We start from the raw sequence: 17,118 nt of genomic DNA, 5'->3' as shown, positions 1-17,118 counted from the left end.
TATATTTTTTCTCATATATTTTTAAATGTTCTGTTTACCTTTTTATTACACAAATTTTTTTTATGAGGAAACATGGGAAAAACACATTCCTGAGAAATAATAAGCGCAGTGTGTGCAGACCTGGGTTTTTAACATACCAGACTGGAAAAATTGTGTTTTGTAACAACAGATATTTCACTCAGTTTCATAATTTAAACATTTGTGAAAAGGTAACCTTCCTGTCCATACCTTAAGTACACATCATTATTACTATTACACTTTATTATGAACGTTATTGACCTGTTCATTGAGTGTTCTTTATTTTTGCTTTGTAAGGGTATATGAGTAGTACATTATTTCAATATTTAGGCAATCAAAGGGAAATTTTCAAATCAAAAATTACATTTAGCTAGTAAATAAAACAGAAGTCTTATCTCTCACAGCGAGTCTGTACAGTAAGCATTCCATGTTGGAAAGCTCCTGCATGTCTGTGATGAGGGCTCCATCTAGTGTGCATGATGAAGTTTTACAGCTCAGTCTGGGTCGATGGACGTCTTTGCTTCTCTTTTTTATTTTGTTCATAAACATTTTTCAGAATTTTACGTGCGGTGCAATAAGAAATTCTGTCATCTTCTCTGATAACTGGAACACCTAACCTGCTGTAATGCTTCTATCACCACACTGTTAATCACAGACTCCACTTGAGCAACTTCACATGAGTCAAAGTTCAAAACAAATCCTACCCTACACTCAGTTCATCATTTGTCTCATCCCGCTTTCTTTCTTCTGATTGGCTGCCCCTCTTAATCAGAATGTTTCATTAGCAAGTGGGGCTTCTGCATTTGCAGCCAGAGCTGACAGGGCTGTGTGCCTGACAGGGTACATGTACAAATCTATACTGTAGGCAAGTTTTAGCCACAAACTCTTCTGACTGCACCTACATAAAAATGTGCATAAGGTCAATTAATTTGCTTCATTTAGACCAGAGGTGTCCGACTCCAGGCCTCGAGGGCCGGTGTCCTGCAGGTTTTAGATGTGTCCTTGATCCATCACAGCTGACTGAAATTGCTAAATCACCTCCTCAACATGTCTTGAAGTTCTCCAGAGGCCTGGTAATGAGCTAATCATTTGAATCAGATGCGTTGACCCAGGGTGAGATCTAAAACCTGCAGGACCCGGCCCCCGAGGCCTGGAGTTGGACAAACCTGATTCAGACCAAAATCAACGTCTGTGCTCACTGGATAAATCAGGTCAAACCACACTTTTTTAGGTATAGCGTGTGTTTAGAGTCAGTGCTTCTCTGGCACCCTGCACTTCCTGCTCTTCCCTCTAGATTTAAAACCTTTACAGCCAAAGTGAACCCTGAAGTGGCTGCTGAGCTTCTGGTCTCTGGCACCATAGATGAGTGGACTGAGCAGACGTGGAAGCAGGTTGGTGAACAGAAAGGTGGTGAATAGGATTATGGTCCTCTTATGGGGCCAGGCTGTGACTAAAATGAGGTTGATGAAGGGAGAAATGTATGACAGCATGCAGATGAGGAGCTGGACTCCATGCAGCAGGATAGTGTTGTGAGCATTTTTAGCAGAGGCCTGGTTAGAAGAAGAAACTGCCCGAGCAGCACAGAGGACCTTCATGTAGGTGACGATCAAAGTGAGGAAGACAAAAGAAAACAGGAGGACCTGAGGGAGAGAATTCAAGTTGATTTGATCCACCAATCATTTAAACTGAGCCATAAACGTAGAAAACGAACATGTCACCTGGATGACCAGACTTTGTGTCTCATGGTACGGTGTGTTGTACACAAAGGAGGGGTAACAGATGACGTTCTTCGTGAAGACAGAGAAGGGCTGGACGAGGAGGAGGATGATGACATCTGAGATGGAGGGGATGAAGGAGACAGCCCAGATCAGTGCGATCAGAGCGTACGCTCGCTGCACCGTGCAGAGCTGAGAGTGATGGAGAGGCCGGCAAACAGCAATGTAGCGTTCAACCGCCATGCCGGCCAGATTCAGAGGACTGTTCCTGCATGAAGACAGTTAGAACACACAGGTTTATATTTGCTCATGACGTCTGTGATTCTCTCTTTCTCCCTACAGTCTGAGTACAGCTCAGACTGTCTTAAAGTGCACATTGACTGTCCACTTTAATTGAACAAATAATAGCAGAATACTGCATTTCATTTAAAAGCGTAGTGAATATTTTGTCACCCACGCTTCATGTATGTTAACAGTTTTCAGGTGTACCTAATAATATGGTCAGTGGCTATGTACAAACTGTTATACTGTCTCTCGCACAGATACTTACTTGTTGGCTGTCACTGAGATGAGCAGCATGACACAGCAGGGAGCAAAGCTCAGGGGGGTGGTGTAGGTGAGGATCTGCAGCATCACAGTAACTGTCAGCATAATCATGTCATTGATGACCAGGTGGATGTAAAGCACGTACCTGCAGGAGACGGGACAGGAGAGGACCAAAGAGCAAAACGAGGCAACAGATGCAAAAAACAGTCCCAATGTTAGGTAGCAGAAATATCAAATTATAATAACAAACTTCATCCTGCTCTCAGTTTTCTTTGATTTATTATTGAAATTGATGTGATAGAAATCTTGTAGAAGGAAATGATACACCTGGGGTCTTGCTGGAAGACAACACTCTTAAAATAGGTATAGACAAACATCCCATTAATGTAGTTGATGATGAAGCCGAGAGCAAAGGAGACAAAGTTCTTTGTGAAGGCGTCATTGAAGCTGTCCTGGCGTTTGGTTGTGTTCATGTCACACCTCATCCTGCTCGGACACGACAAACCGAACTCACCTAAAACAGAACGAAAGATGAAACTCAGAGAAACAACTCCACATATAGCACAAGGTTCAAGTGGTGTTTTTCATTCATTGCAACCACTGAGACAAATAAAACATGTTTTTAACAGAAACTTGATTCTGTTGTTCATGATTCTTTTTCAAATCACGAACAAGAATCATGATTTGAATGAAATTAAAAGAAATGACAAAAGGAAGAATTTCATTTTAAGAAAAACAGACAAAAGAAAAATCAAAACAAACATTGTGTTACATGTTAATAAGATGTAGTTTGGTGAATTTTGCTGAAATATCACTGCCAGCCACCAAAAACAAAACATGTAAAAAACAATGAGACAATGGAAGTACATTATGACTGTATAAGTCAATATTTATCACGACCGCCTTTATTGTCCTCCACACTGATGGTGATAGATCCTGATGACAAACTGGACTAAAAATGTGACATTTGGATTCATGTTTCTATTTTCATTCAAGTCCTAGTGTCTAAAGTCTGTTGTGCACAGACACAACACTGGTTCATCACTTGAGTTAGGATTTTTTATATAATGCGTGAACAATTCATAGGTCAGTGTCATGATGCTTAAGAAAAGAACAAAAGCTTTCTCTGAAATCGTTAGGTTCAAGGACTGGACTGAAAATAAGTGAAACAAGAAGAGTAATAAGCACTTTTTAGTCACTCTGCAGTTTCAGATGCCCTGAAAATTTTTAAATATCCTGCCATAAACACCACTTCATCTCTAAAGTCCAAAAACTTGTTGGTATTTGTTCATTATTCTTAAAATGATCACCATTCATATGTTTTCACAAAAAAATTCAAAACTTCAGCATTAAAAGACAGCAAACAGCAGATGTAAGTTACTTCTTCCTACTCTTAAGTCTTTAAGCAAAAATGACTTACGTCAACACGACACCGTTCTGGCCTGTGCTGATGTAACAGGCTGTGCAGCTGCGTGTGAGAAGTGAGAGGAACAGGAAGACGTGTGGTTATATAGATTTCGCTGCCGTAGTGATGTGAGATGATCCTGGAGAGGTGGGGAGCTGCAGGCCAGAGGGTGGATTATCATTTACGTTTTGAAAACTGTGTGTAGTTGTGAACTGTGAGTTTGTTTATCAGAAATCTTGTGCAAGAATATTATGAGAGATCTAAATGAGGTTTTATTCAAACAGCATGATCAGGTATTTACAATTCAGAAAACCCACACCGTATGAGCAAACGCTTTGGCGACAGTGGGAAGGAAAAACTCTCTTTTAACAGGAAAAAAGCTCCAAAAGAACAAGACTCAGGGAGGGGCGGGGCCATCTGCTGCGACCAGATGAGGTGAGAGAAGGAAAACAGACATGCTGTGGAAGAGAGATTACTAACTGCAGCTGGTGAGGGTTAGGGCAGGTATAAGCACCTCCTGCAGTTTATGTGTTTGTTGTGTTCAACACGTTCTCACTCCCAAAGCGTAACATTTTACGCTAGGTGACAAATCGTCAACATATTAAGTTTCCGGCTACCCACCACGTTCCGAAATGACGACCTCGGAAAAATGAGAACTGTCTGGACTGAATCTACATGTTTGCTCTTTTTCTTCAAATCGCTTAGAAGCACGCTATTTAACGTCATTAAAGCCCTGGTTAAGATCAGGAATAAGGTTAGGTTTAGGGCTGGAATACAGGGCTATTACCGAGGGAGCGTCATTGCACTGGATTTCAGCCATAACCCGCCGCGTACCATAAGAACGCCGAAGGTCTCCTTTGGTGTTCCTCAGGAACGCCGCGGGACGTGACAAAACGTCGGCATGTTACGCCTCGTGCTCTACCAGCTTCTGCTATATTAGGAAATGACCTGTTTCGTCCAGTTCCTCTGCACGAGAACAGCTGATACCTGGTGTTTTAGGAATGATGCTGATCTGCTCAGTACTGCTGACATCACTGTGGTTAATTTTAGGGTCACTCACTTTAAAACAAAACAAGTATTCTTGCTTTGACCTCTGACAGTTGATTTGTGTTCCGACACAATTATATAAACTTTATTCATATAAAAATGGTTTTGCAGTTAATTACATATATATTTTTAAATGATTGCCCTTTTAGATACTTAAAGCATTATTTTATTCAGGATTAGTTGTACAAGAATAAAACATCACAACTACCTTTATGATTTGTTTAAAAGTTTTTATAGACAAATTTCACAGTGTTTCGGTCGCGCTTTGATTCAGAAACACACATGGATGACAAAAAAATACAGATTTCACTGGAAATGTATTAATCTGCACATCAGCCCATGCACTTTGAGCTTTAATTATTATAGATGTTATTTAAATCTATCCATCCATGAATGCATGACAAACAGGTGAAACAATGATCACACAGTGGGCTGTTTGTGTGCAGCAGACTGTGGTCAGGTTGAGCTGAGGTTCCCTGATTGTTTCACCTGAGGGTTCATTTTCTGTGATGCCAGCCTGAGCAGAGTCACGCTGTGTTCGTGACAGGAAAGGTATCGGGTCCAGTACTTCCTGAACTGCTCATCACGAAAGCCATAGATCATGGGGCTCAGGAAGCGAGGGATGATGTAGACAAGCAGGAAGAAGATGTATCGAATCTCCAGGCTCAGCTGAGGGAAGAGAGAGATCAGAGCCGCCTGAAGGGAGGGAACCACAAAGGCGAGCATGCACAGCAGCAGCTGAAACAAAAACAGAGTGTAGATAAAGCTGATTTATGCCTCTGGACTCAGATATTTTCAGATATATGTTCCTTTAACTGTTCAGGGGATGTGGTAAAAGTAACAATAGGGACAAAAAAGGACAAAGAGGCAAAACTGGCTTCTTTGTAGGTTGCTGGTTGCACCGGCAGCGGGCAAAGCCGGGTCTTCCAGATTCTTCTCCACAGCCACACGTTCCAGCTCCAGCTGGAAGGTGTTTCCAGGACAGCCAAGACATGGTGTTCCAGTTCAGATTCCCAGGAGGCCAACTGCCTGAACCACATCAACTGACCTTACTGTAAAGAGGATGCAACATGGAGGAGCAGCAGCTCTACTCCAACATCCTTCCAGATCTTTAAGCTCCTCACTCCATTTCTAAGGCTAAGCCCATGCACCCATATGAAGCAAACTCATTTCAGCTGCTTGTATTCATGACCTTACTCAGATTTCATTGCCATAGCTGAGGGTTATAATGTAGATGGACTAATAAATCAAAATCTGTTCCAATGCCCACATTGCTGCTGATGCTGTTCCAGTCCACTCACTCTCCACCTTCCCATCACTCATGAATAAAATCAGGTTCTCAGACCGATGAATTTTCGCAGTACACCAGACTGGTGGCTCTGGGGAACTCGGCTGTAACCCTTCTCCAAATCTACAAAACAATGTAGACTGGACGGTCAAACTCCCACGATGCCTCCAAAAGTCCCACAAAGGTGAAGATCAGCTCTACTGTTCCATGGCCTGTTTGAAATCTGCATTGCTCGTCATGGATTTAAGGGCAGAGCCTCCTTCCCATCAGCCAGAAACAAACTGTCCCCAGTAAACTGAGTAGTACCCTGATAATTGGAGCAATTATACAACAGTCTCAGTTTTTTAAAAATGGCACCTTCCACACTCTGTCTCCACCTCCTACTTGTTTGTTGTTTTGGGAATTTTTTTTTTAAATTCAAGATAGAATTAAGTAAACGGTTTAAAAATCTCGTTGCTCTTCATCACACCATCTTTGAACATTTAAGGGGGAACTAGTGATAAAGGCAGATGATAATGTTTGGTGAATGGTGTCGATTCATAAATGCTTTTTCATGGTGTGACACCCACCTGCACCCCGTGAAGCAGCACGGTGTTCCTGGCTCTCTTCACAGAGACGAGGCTTGTTGAGACAGCCTGCGCTGTCAGCATGATCTTACAGTAGGTGTAGAGCAGCGCAAGGGCCACAAAGGAGAGGTAAGTCCCGTCAAACACACAGTTCTTGTAGTAAATGGACTGGTCACGAAAAAGAAGTGAGTGGTCACAAAAAATCTTGGTGTGGAAGAAACTCGGAGGCTCCTTGACGATCGTGATGAGGAGGTCGGTGATGGGCGGGGTGATGGTGAGGATGACGATAACGCAGATGAGGAGGAGAGTGCGAGGGATGTTACACATCTGGCTGTAGTGCAGAGGGAAACAGATGGAGATGTAGCGCTCCACGGCCATGCCGGCCAGGATGAGAGGGGTGGAGCGCGTGGTGAGGATCGCTGTCATGATCTAAGGATGGGAGAGGAGGGTGGAGGGAGAGCACAAAGGTTAACAATGGTGTATAGTAGTTAATTTGTAGATCACAGAGTTATATTCTTCTTTACTACCTGTTGTGGATTATAAATCAATAATAACAGTATTCATACTGATCCTGTGAAGATGCAGCACTGTTTTCCTTTCCTCTGTTTACATTAGATGGTCTGTAGTCAGGATCCCATAGAAGGATGACATGACATGCAAAACATATGTGATGGGCTTGACTGATGCTGCTGTGATTTACCAGAAGGCAGCAAACAGAGGCATGGATCTTCCTGAAGATGTAGCTGATCACATAGAGAGCTGTCACCAGGGTTAGCTGCAGAGCATCATTGATCACCATGGAGATGAACATGATGTATCGCGGGTTCTCGTAGAAGAGACTAGGGTCAGAACAAAGAGCTGAGAGCTGAGAGACAGATGCTGTGGTTTATGTTTGTGTGTGTACACCATATCATCACATGCAAGTGTTTCTACTTTGGATTTATCTGCTTATTTTTGAACATTTTCCAGGAAATGTCTCTTCCTTTTCTCTTTTCAAACCAGTTTAGGCTTTTTATTGCTAAACTGGAGATTAAACTGGACTAATGCAGCGAAGCTGTTTTCACATAAGAGCTCTGGACTGAATTTGCCCTTACTCGTGTGTTCAAAGGGTCACCTCTGGATGTATTCTCAGTGCTGAAAATACCTCATTTGAGGTGAGGGTGCTTCCTCGCTAGAGCATTACTTTTATACCAGAGTAAATAATATCAAACAGACTTTTCATGCAGCATTATACTCGAGACTCAAATGTTAAATGTGTCCAACATCTGACTTCTCATGTGCATCTTTTCTTAATAAAAACATTTTAATATGGAAGAAGGCAGAAGAATGTAACCTTTGGGAGTTTTGCTGTCCTCTAATACGTTTTTGTGTATCCCTGAGGCTCTGAGTACCTGTGTCGTTGGAAGGTGTGCACCATGCTGCCATTGATGATACTGAGGACCAGCCACACCAGCATGGCCACTATGTTCTTGGTCAGAATGCTTGAGAAACTCTCCTTAACACCTTGTGTCTGGACAGAGGTGGTGTTTGACACCAGTGGGTAAAGAGGCCCAGTGGAGGTGGAGTTCATGACCAGCATCTCCTCCTTCTCACTGTCTGAAGGAGCAAAGAAATAAAACCTACAATTATACAACAGTTATACTAATGAACTTCTTCAGTTATTAATTACACACTGCATCTTTAATTAATGATAAATCTTTGATCAATATTAAAAAAAAAAGACACATTTCTGGAATATGTTAAAGTACATGGTATGGATATGTTTTATTATTATTATTATTATTATTATTATTATTATTATAATTATTATTATTAGCACAAGTATTATAGTGAAAAAGGTAACGCTATAATAACATTTTAGAATAATGAGGATAGAAACATGTTAGCCTTCACACACCTGTGCACAGATCTGCTCTTTACAGTAAGGTCAGAGGTCATTTCTAATTCTGTTCTCTCTTCTAAAAAACAAACAAAACATTTAGGAGTGCAGGAACATTGTTTTTGTGAGTAACTCAAACACAACATAAACTATGTTCATATGCACACACTAAGAAAAGAGAGATTGTTAGATTTAAAAATCATTCTGTTTCACTGCTGATACATCAACATTATACATCAACATTTACATTTTATATGTTAATATCATCAGAGAAAATATACAAATGAACAGAAGAAAAACCTTTTTACAACTTTCAGCCTTTACAAACCAACAAAATAGGAAATATTCATATTTAAAATATTGCATTAATGTATCCTAAAGCTTTGATAGAAAGAGATGGCAATCACAGAGTGATGTGCAAAGACATTAAACAGACAGACGTCAGAGCCTCTCACCTGCTGACTCCCTGACTGGGCCTGCTGGCTCTGATAAGCCCCCTAAATATGATCCGTCCTCTACAGGATGATGTCAGATGACTAATTTCAAAACTGGAGCTTTGAGTGGTGCAAACGTCAGGACATCACTGTTGTCATGCAGCCAGGCAATTACAACATGTTGCTGTGTTTAATGTAAAGACATTATATCCATGTCCAAAGCTGCTGAAGACCATAAAGTCAGAAAAAACCACACCAAGATGGAAATGCTGGAAATTATTTTGTCACAAAAAGAAATCATGTCTGGGTCAAAATGCAGATTAAATCGAGACCTTTCATTTCGATCATTTAACCTACATCATGATACAACCCTTAAAAGCTTCACTGAAAATTAACATTTTGAGCTTTACTCCAGATATCAATGATAAAAACCCAAATAAAACATCCAGAGTACCAAAGCTTGTTTTTGTATTCCTCATCATAGTCATGAAGTGGGTTTATCTGGATATATTCTATGACATTAATGCTCAAAGTGGGATACATATAAATTGTTGCTCAACAAAAATAAGATTTTGGTTTTAGAATAATTGACTCTATTATATTTTCATTCATTTTGATATCTCCTGTGATGAGGAGTCAAAAATGATGTGACTTCAAAAGCACGTAGCTCTAGTTTTAATTTTCGTAATCTGAGGGTAAAATAATTTTTTGTATTAAAAAAGCAGATTTTGAGGTCAGCTGAAACTTTTTTTAAAGGTTTTATCAGATGGTTTTGATCTTGCTTTTCCTTCAGGCTGCATTTGATTTCATTCAGTGTCCCATTCTGCAGTTTCAGTCCGTGAGACGGTGGTGAGCTGGATTTGTGTTAGAAATATAATCAGCAACATTATTTTGCTTGACTGACTTCCTGCTCACTGCGAGTCTTAGCGAAGGATTAGAAAAAGGCCAACATTGGTTATCAAGTAAACCTGGGCAGGTGTTAGTACACCAGGATGACCCCAGGAAACCTGCGAGAAACACAGATTTCAACATGTTACGCAGCCTTTCTCTGTAAAATAAATATAAACCGAGACATCAATAAACTCAGAATGTTTTCATTCAGTAGGTTTTACAGCAGAGAATAGATTTTGCCACAAGGTGGAGCTTTTTTCCATTGAGACTGTACATGTGGGAGAGGTGCTGCTCGGTGTAGCAGTGTCAACAGTATCCTGAAGGATAAATTAGTCTATGTGCTTCCTCTGCATGCTGGGTTTGGAGTTTATCTCTGTCACTGAAGATCGGTGCCACATTTAAAATGGTTTGGCTTAATGAAAGTGAACACAACTCTTACGAAAAGTGTAGCGGAAAAAGAAATGTGCTGACCTCTTTGAGGCGTCTGTACTGGAGTCCAAACTGCAGCTGAAAAAACAGAAAAGAGTCTGAACTGTTGCTAACACAGAAAAAGTCAGTGCTTCATATCAAACCATAAAAAAATTTTTTATGGTCTTGGGTAATCTGTCCTTTATTCTCCCACACAAATGAGTTTTTTTTTATCCCTGATTTAATTTGTTGGGACGTGGCCTCCCCAATAAGCATTCGCTCCTTTGAACAGTTTGTTTTCTCCTTAATCTCTGAGACATTCACACATTCAGACCACATGAAATTAGATATTTGCACTTGCCAGGATTGTCAACATAAAATACATTTTTATGTATTTATTTTTCACATTAAAACATTGCAAATTAAAGGTTTTCTTCAAGCACTATACAAGTCTCTATAAGTGGTCTTTGTCCTCGGGCGTTACTTTCTTCACTTTGTTTCTGCATCTGTTGCTCAGAAAGTCCATCCTGAGGTACTCCCTGAACTTCTTGTCTCTGACACCGTAGATGATTGGACTCAGAAAACGGGGCAGGATGTAGACGATCAGGTAGTTTGCAAATCTGATTTCGAGGATCCAACCTGGGAAGATGATGTGCAGGACCACCTCCACGCTAGGAGAGACGTAGGAGAGCATGCACATAGCCAGCTGGGCCCCGTGGAGGAGGATGGTGTTCCTGGCCTTCTGGGCTGATGTCTTATCTGTGGAGAGGGCTCTGGCTGCAAACAGGATCCTCAAGTAGGTGACGACCAGAATCAGAAACACACAGGAGAAGTAGATGATATCAACGGCTTGCCTTTTGTACGCCAGGATCGGGTCTTTGAACACATTCTGGCGCAAGCAGAACACTGACTCATGAAAGAAGCTCAGAGACTCGGTTGCAAGTGTTACAAACAGATCTGTAATATCAGGAGCCACACAGATAAACCAAATCATCCCGATGACGATGTAGGTCCTCCTCACGGTGCAGATTTGGGTATACCGCAGAGGTTCGCATATGGCTATGTAGCGCTCGATGGCCATGGCAGCTAAGTTGACAGGGGTGTTTCTGGTGGTGAAGACTGCCACCAGGATGAAGAAGCAGCAGAAGGCGACGTTAATCTTGTAGAAGATGTAGCTGAGGATGAAGAGCATGATGGTGACAGTCAGCTGGATGGCATCGTTGATCACCATGTGGATGAAGAGGATGTAACGAGGGTCGTCATGAAAGGTCTGAAGGAGGAAACAGAAGGAGTGAAATGTCCTGTGCTGTGATACTTCTGTGTGACACTCCTCGGTGAGTTTGGTGTAGAGGCACATGAACCACTTCTCCATCTGATGCATTCAAACCTCACTGCAAATTTCCAGACATGCACATTAATCGTGAACTCCAGCTTTAAATCACAGCTGTGGACAAAAGTTTACCCAACGAACAGAGTCACAGCGACCTCTATAGAGAGGCAGCTGAGAGGAAGCAGAATGACTCTGTGCTTAACAGCAATAGAGATTTTGTTCAGACTATTGTAGAGTTTTGTTTCTCCATGGACTGAAAAGAAAAGAGTGACGGGCGTAAGTAGAGTTTGGGGGAAATACTGCCTCAAAAACAGTTTTATTAGCTGCGGTTTCATGTACTCCTTTTTTCTAAATTCCATAAAAATAAAACGTCCTCTGTTTTTAGACACATTAAGGACGAATAACAATAAGAAACTTTTACAACCCTCCAAATTTTTGTATCACTCACTCAGCAGCAGAAATAATACCGGCCTTATCATCAAATATGGAGTGAATGGGAAAAAAAAACCTTTACAGGTGCCTGATGTCACTCACGGTCAGCTTTGTCTTTGCTGCTGTTGTTAGTACAAAATGCCTTCAGTGTCTTACTGGAGTGCAGTGAAGCACACACTCTTGAAACAGCAAGATCAAATATCAAAATCTCTGCTATATCTATATTTCAAACATGCTTTGTACGTGTGTTTTGGTACTTTCTTCTTATTTTTTTGTCACTGTTTTTCTCTATGTGTTGACCTTATAATGACATCTTTAAATTGTTTTGTGTAATTTCCTGTAAGTATGCACTAAACAAACATTTATCAGTTCATACATGTGTGTGACGTGTATGTTCTGTGGGCGCTGCAGGGCCAGTCAACTAAAATATCATATTAATAACATGTTTTGGATTAATAATTATAAATGACAGGATAAATAATAATATGTGACAAATAAGCTGCTGTGTGTGTGTGTGTGTGTGTGTGTGTGTGTGCCTGTGTGTTTACCTGGTGTCTAAAAAACGTGACCACCAAGGTGCCGTTGATGTAACTGAGTGTGAGCCAGACCAGAACCACGATCAGGTTCTTGACAAACGCTGTGGTGAAAGTATCTCTGATGAGCAGCAGCTGATCCAGCAACGAGAGACAAGAAATTCAGTTTATCTGCTTCTGGTGTCTGCTAGCACACACGTGAAACAGGAAACGGAGAATAACAGCAAACAACATCTTCATTGTTTACTTGGGTGATAGTGTCTGGACTGAATTTTCCTCTTGTAGCCTTGATAAAAGTACATTTTACTGAGCAGACTTTCAAGTTTTAGTAATTTGTTTACACCATAAAGTAAATCAACATGAGGATTTTATTTAAATATCAATAGATTTATATTTTAACTGATTTAATTATTTACTGGAGCTGCTTTACTGAACCTGATAAGGGACGGTCATGTTGCCTCTGAGACCCAGCAGTGAGCTCATTCTTCACATGTGAGACCTGAGGGAGGATGGACGCAGACAACACAATACCTGTTTAAATAACTCATCCTAGTACAACTACATTAATAGTAGTATCATAATTTTAATAATCAGTTAAAAAAAAAAATCTTGCATACCACGATTTAAAAAGTGGACACTTTCCCCTAAAATAAAGGAGCTGTGAGTTTTACAATTTTACTGCCACATTATTATGAATTTCATACTTTGTTCTGAGTCTGTATTTTAGTCTTAGCTGCTGATGCTTTAACAGATCAGATTTTTTTGATCTCCCCCATTACCTGTCTGACATGAGCGTCGGCCAAAACTCAAACCATTCTCAGTTATTCTATAACTATAATATCATACATGTTAACAGCAGATTCATTTAGGTCTGTGTTTAAATAAACATTTGATTAAACAAAAACTGCCATGCCCTTTCCTTTTCATCACAAAGTTATAAAATTGTGGTTTTATTTCAGTTAGTGCAGTTTTATTCCATATAATGTTAATAAATGTCTACCTGAGCACTCAAAGGGCTTTATGCAAATTGCTTCATTTACCCATAAACACACTTTCTATCTAACATTCACATACATTCAAATTGGATGGATGAATCAGAGCAACTTGGGGTTGCTGCCTCTAGAATGGCAATATTAGTAATAGTAGTAATACTCCATTACATGTGAATGACCTCAAATTTTACATTTAGGTAAATAATATTTAAAACATTAAATTAGAATATCATTTAAAACATAGAATATAGTTAAATCATATAAATAAAGGAACAGAGTAACTGCTGCCATGCAAACAAATTCACACTGCAGAGATTTTAATGAGGACCTACCTGAGTGCAGGTGAAACACAGAAGGCAGGCAGTGTGAGAGCGGAGCTTTTATAAGCGTTTCAGTGTTTATCACAGGAGGGAAAGCTTCCTGATGATGACAGTGATGGTGCTGCTGTGATTGCTATGGTCTCAAATATGAGATTTGAAAAAAAAAAATCAAATGGTTAAAAAAATAACAGAAAAATAAATGTTAATCTCTGTCAGCTGTACCAACTCATTGCTTTTACTGTAAAACAGGGGTGGGGAACTCCAGGCCTCAAGGCCCGTGTCCTGCAGGCTTTAGATGTGTCCTTGATCCAACACAGCTGATTTAAATGGTTAAATTACCTCTTCAACATTTCTTGAAGTTCTCCTGAGGCCTCATTTGATTCAGGTGTGTTGACCCAGTGTGAGATCTGAAACCTGCAGGACACGGCCCTCGAGGCCTGGAGTTGCCCACCCCTGCTGTAAAGGGACCAGTCATGTATAATCCCCCAACAAAGGCCAAGTCTGAAGCATGAATGCTCTTTGTCACAGTTTCTTAAAAATATATGAATCAGTCACAGCAATTTTCATTATCCTTAATTTATAAGATAAAAAGGCCAAAAAGAAGAGAAGAAAATGAAGCATATTCTGACCTAAGAGGACTTTATTTATTATTTATTACCAAAGCATGATGCACAGTAAACCCCAAACTAACCTCTGATCATTGAAGGCTGGTGGTGAGTTTTTTCTGGTTTACTTTTAGTGTTTTCATTGCACATTAACATGGAATTTATACAAAATGTTTCATAATTTCTTGACTAATCCCAGTGGATATTTTCTTTTCATTGAATAATTATAAGCCCCCCCCCCCCCCAGAAAAAAAAAAAGAAATACGCTTTATAAAATCAAGCAATAGTATTTATTTATTTATTTGCAGCATAAAAAACACAAATTAAGTTAATAATAAAGTTTCATACTGTTGCAGATGTTACAGGCCTTCGATGGGGTCTGTTTTTAAACTGTATTTTTTAACAGAAAAGCAGAGACAGGAGACATCAGTTGCGTTCGGTCTGCAGGCTCTTCCTCGTCTGGTTTATTATCAGAATTTAACAACGTCCTTTTCTTTTCATTTAGACACACACATTTCTCTTTTAACAACACAAACATTCAATTAGGTCCATAGCTCAAACCCTTTTGGTTACCTTGCACTCTCGCAAGAATAAACTTACAAAATAATCATTGTATATTATTTACAATAAATCTGTAACCAATTCTACTGCTGTTCAGCATCAAAAACATTTCTGTGCAGCACCACTAACACTGCAATTAACCCGCTTATATACCATTATACATTCCTTATACTTTAACAGATTCAAACAACATATTACATTTGTAACCAATAAACAAAAATATTCTTCCATTGCTCACAAACAGTTCACAATCATCCACAAACAGTATACATCAGATTATTTACATTTGACACATAAGAACTGGGTAGTATTTATTTAGTATTTATTTTATTTATTGTCATTGTCAAAGAACAATGAAATTGCGTTTGGGGCTTCCGTACAACCCGTAAAAAAAAAAAAACAACCCGTACTGGGTAGGTCCTATTCAACTGTAACTTCCAATAATGTCAGGATAAAAGAAGCGTCTTAAGAGCTGCGTTTGTCACAAAATAAAACAGGTAATAAGACCAGCTGCCTATTTAGACTAAGAGTGAAATGGCAGCTTCCATTACAAATGGCGGTATAGTTAGCGTTCTCTCAATCGGTGAAAACACACTCTCTCACAATATTCGCGGTCTTTAAACTAAGACAGAAAAAGGTTTCTTGCCTTTATATGTACATTGCAGTGAGCAAACTTGAACCACTAACCTGTTTTTTTAACAGAAAAGCAGAGACAGGTAGTGATGTTCGATTCGTGAACAAATCGTTCAATACTCGAGAATCACTTTACTGACTCGTGAATCATGATTCACAAGCCCAACTGACTCACTGACTCATCCCTGTTGCTGTTAGCAAACTAATTCCATTAGTAGAAATATATCTAGCTTATAATTAAAATTGTGGGGGGAAAAAACAACAGCCAGTTTCGTAACAAAAGCATTTCTGCTCTGAACTGGAAGAAAAAACCCTGAGTAGAAGCTCACATCAAGAAAATAGCTCCTCGGTTCAGAGTAGCATCGCGCTGCTAACATGCTAACAACACATTTGAGCTACTCACCCCCTCCCTTCTTGTAAGCATAAGCGAATCACTCAGGACTCGCTCACCCCCTCCCTCCTGTGCAGAATCATAGAGCGAACGAATCACTCAGGACTCACTAGCCCCCTCCCTCCTGTTCTGAATCGTAAGCGTAAGCGAATCACTCATGACTCGCTCACCCCCTCCCTCCTTTGCTGAATCATAGAGCGAGCAAACGAATCACTCACTCACTCACCCCCTCCATGGGTCTTTTACATCAAAAACAATTCACAAAAAAATTACAATTGTGACCATACACTTGTGGGCGTCACACACTCCCCAACAAAAAGAAAATGGCTCCTGACATTTAACCTCTTACCCTTTAAAACTCATTATACTCATTACTCAAACAGCTCAAATCACATCCCCTTCCCACATACCCACATTCCTTGTGTACTAACATGTATAGATTGGACAGTTATAATATAGAGGGAAGGTGCCTGGGTGTGCACAGTGAGATGTTGGAATGCGATATGGCACTAGGGGGAAGTAAGGTAACAGGGGATATGGTGGCATGGTGTAGTGTGTTGTGTTTGGTGACTCGTGCACTTCAGCACAACTGACTGATGGATGCACCCAGAGAGAGGGCTGGCCAAGGGTGTCATATGTGAAATGTGTAACAGGCCATCGTTCTCTAGTAGACCTTCTTAGAACTGATTCATTAGTCGGCAGGGTCACGTTAGGTGTATACTGTGCCCTTTCTGAAAGCGGCAGTCCAACTTCTCCTTCGTCGACTGTGAAAGGCACTTCAGTGACTCCAGATTCCCGTACCCTCTCATGTTCCTCCTCTCCCATGTCGTTGTCAAGTTCAGTGCTTTGGTGTCCACCATCTTGTTCCGTTCCTGTTTCCCTCAGTTCATCTGTTGCTTCTGTTGGCTGAGGTGCTCCACAGTTGACCACTCTGCTGAACTCAGCTGTTCCTCTTGAGGGTCCAACAGTATGGTTACAGGTATGTAGAGCATCCTCTTTGTTCCCACTCCTCAAATCATACCTCAACTCATAATATATTGAACTCTCATCCTCATCGGAGCTTGTGTCAGAGTGGGGTTGAAACTCTGTCTCTCCTAAAGCTGGTTTTGGTTTCTTTTTCTTGA

The 17,118-nt window shown here is 40.4% G+C and overlaps 4 protein-coding genes across 7 annotated transcripts in view; 1 reads left to right on the top strand and 3 right to left on the bottom strand.

The window, feature by feature from the left end:
* Positions 1-17,118, top strand: part of LOC309706828 (uncharacterized protein) — a 127,476-nt gene that overhangs the window by 64,096 nt on the left and 46,262 nt on the right. The window lies entirely within an intron of this gene.
* Positions 1,194-4,547, bottom strand: LOC309706065 (odorant receptor 131-2-like). The gene is made up of 5 exons (XM_082532284.1): positions 4,519-4,547; positions 3,700-3,839; positions 2,284-2,793; positions 1,737-2,001; positions 1,194-1,658 (listed from the first exon to the last, which is right to left on the bottom strand). The coding sequence occupies exons 3-5, from the start codon at positions 2,388-2,390 to the stop codon at positions 1,269-1,271; spliced, it is 762 nt and encodes a 253-aa protein (XP_082388410.1). The 5' UTR covers positions 2,391-2,793; positions 3,700-3,839; positions 4,519-4,547; the 3' UTR covers positions 1,194-1,268.
* LOC309707361 (odorant receptor 131-2-like) lies at positions 5,188-9,237 on the bottom strand (the record flags this gene model as incomplete). The annotated part of the gene is made up of 5 exons (XM_082534674.1): positions 5,188-5,469; positions 6,589-7,014; positions 7,286-7,424; positions 7,977-8,181; positions 9,231-9,237. The coding sequence occupies 5 exons, from the start codon at positions 9,235-9,237 to the stop codon at positions 5,188-5,190; spliced, it is 1,059 nt and encodes a 352-aa protein (XP_082390800.1).
* On the bottom strand, positions 8,139-14,086 carry LOC309706064 (odorant receptor 131-2-like). 4 transcript variants are annotated; one of them, XR_014276663.1, is made up of 6 exons: positions 13,817-14,086; positions 12,928-12,991; positions 12,508-12,627; positions 10,261-11,467; positions 8,483-8,543; positions 8,139-8,181 (listed from the first exon to the last, which is right to left on the bottom strand). XR_014276663.1 is itself a non-coding variant. In XM_082532283.1 (4 exons), exons 2-4 carry the CDS (start codon positions 12,973-12,975, stop codon positions 10,652-10,654), a joined length of 984 nt encoding a protein of 327 aa, XP_082388409.1. In that variant the 5' UTR covers positions 12,976-12,991; positions 13,817-14,086; the 3' UTR covers positions 10,024-10,651. The 4 variants fall into 4 exon arrangements, 1 of the variants encoding a protein (XP_082388409.1); XR_014276665.1 differs by lacking the exon at positions 13,817-14,086 and adding an exon at positions 13,110-13,133; XR_014276664.1 differs by lacking the exons at positions 8,139-8,181; positions 8,483-8,543 and adding an exon at positions 9,048-9,120.

The sequence above is a fragment of the Aulonocara stuartgranti genome (genome assembly GCF_965226115.1).
Source record: "Aulonocara stuartgranti genome assembly, chromosome: 5".
Taxonomy (NCBI): Eukaryota; Metazoa; Chordata; class Actinopteri; order Cichliformes; family Cichlidae; genus Aulonocara; species Aulonocara stuartgranti.
The sequence above is the reverse complement of the archived record's forward strand: the minus strand, read 5'-3'. Positions and strand labels throughout refer to the sequence as shown.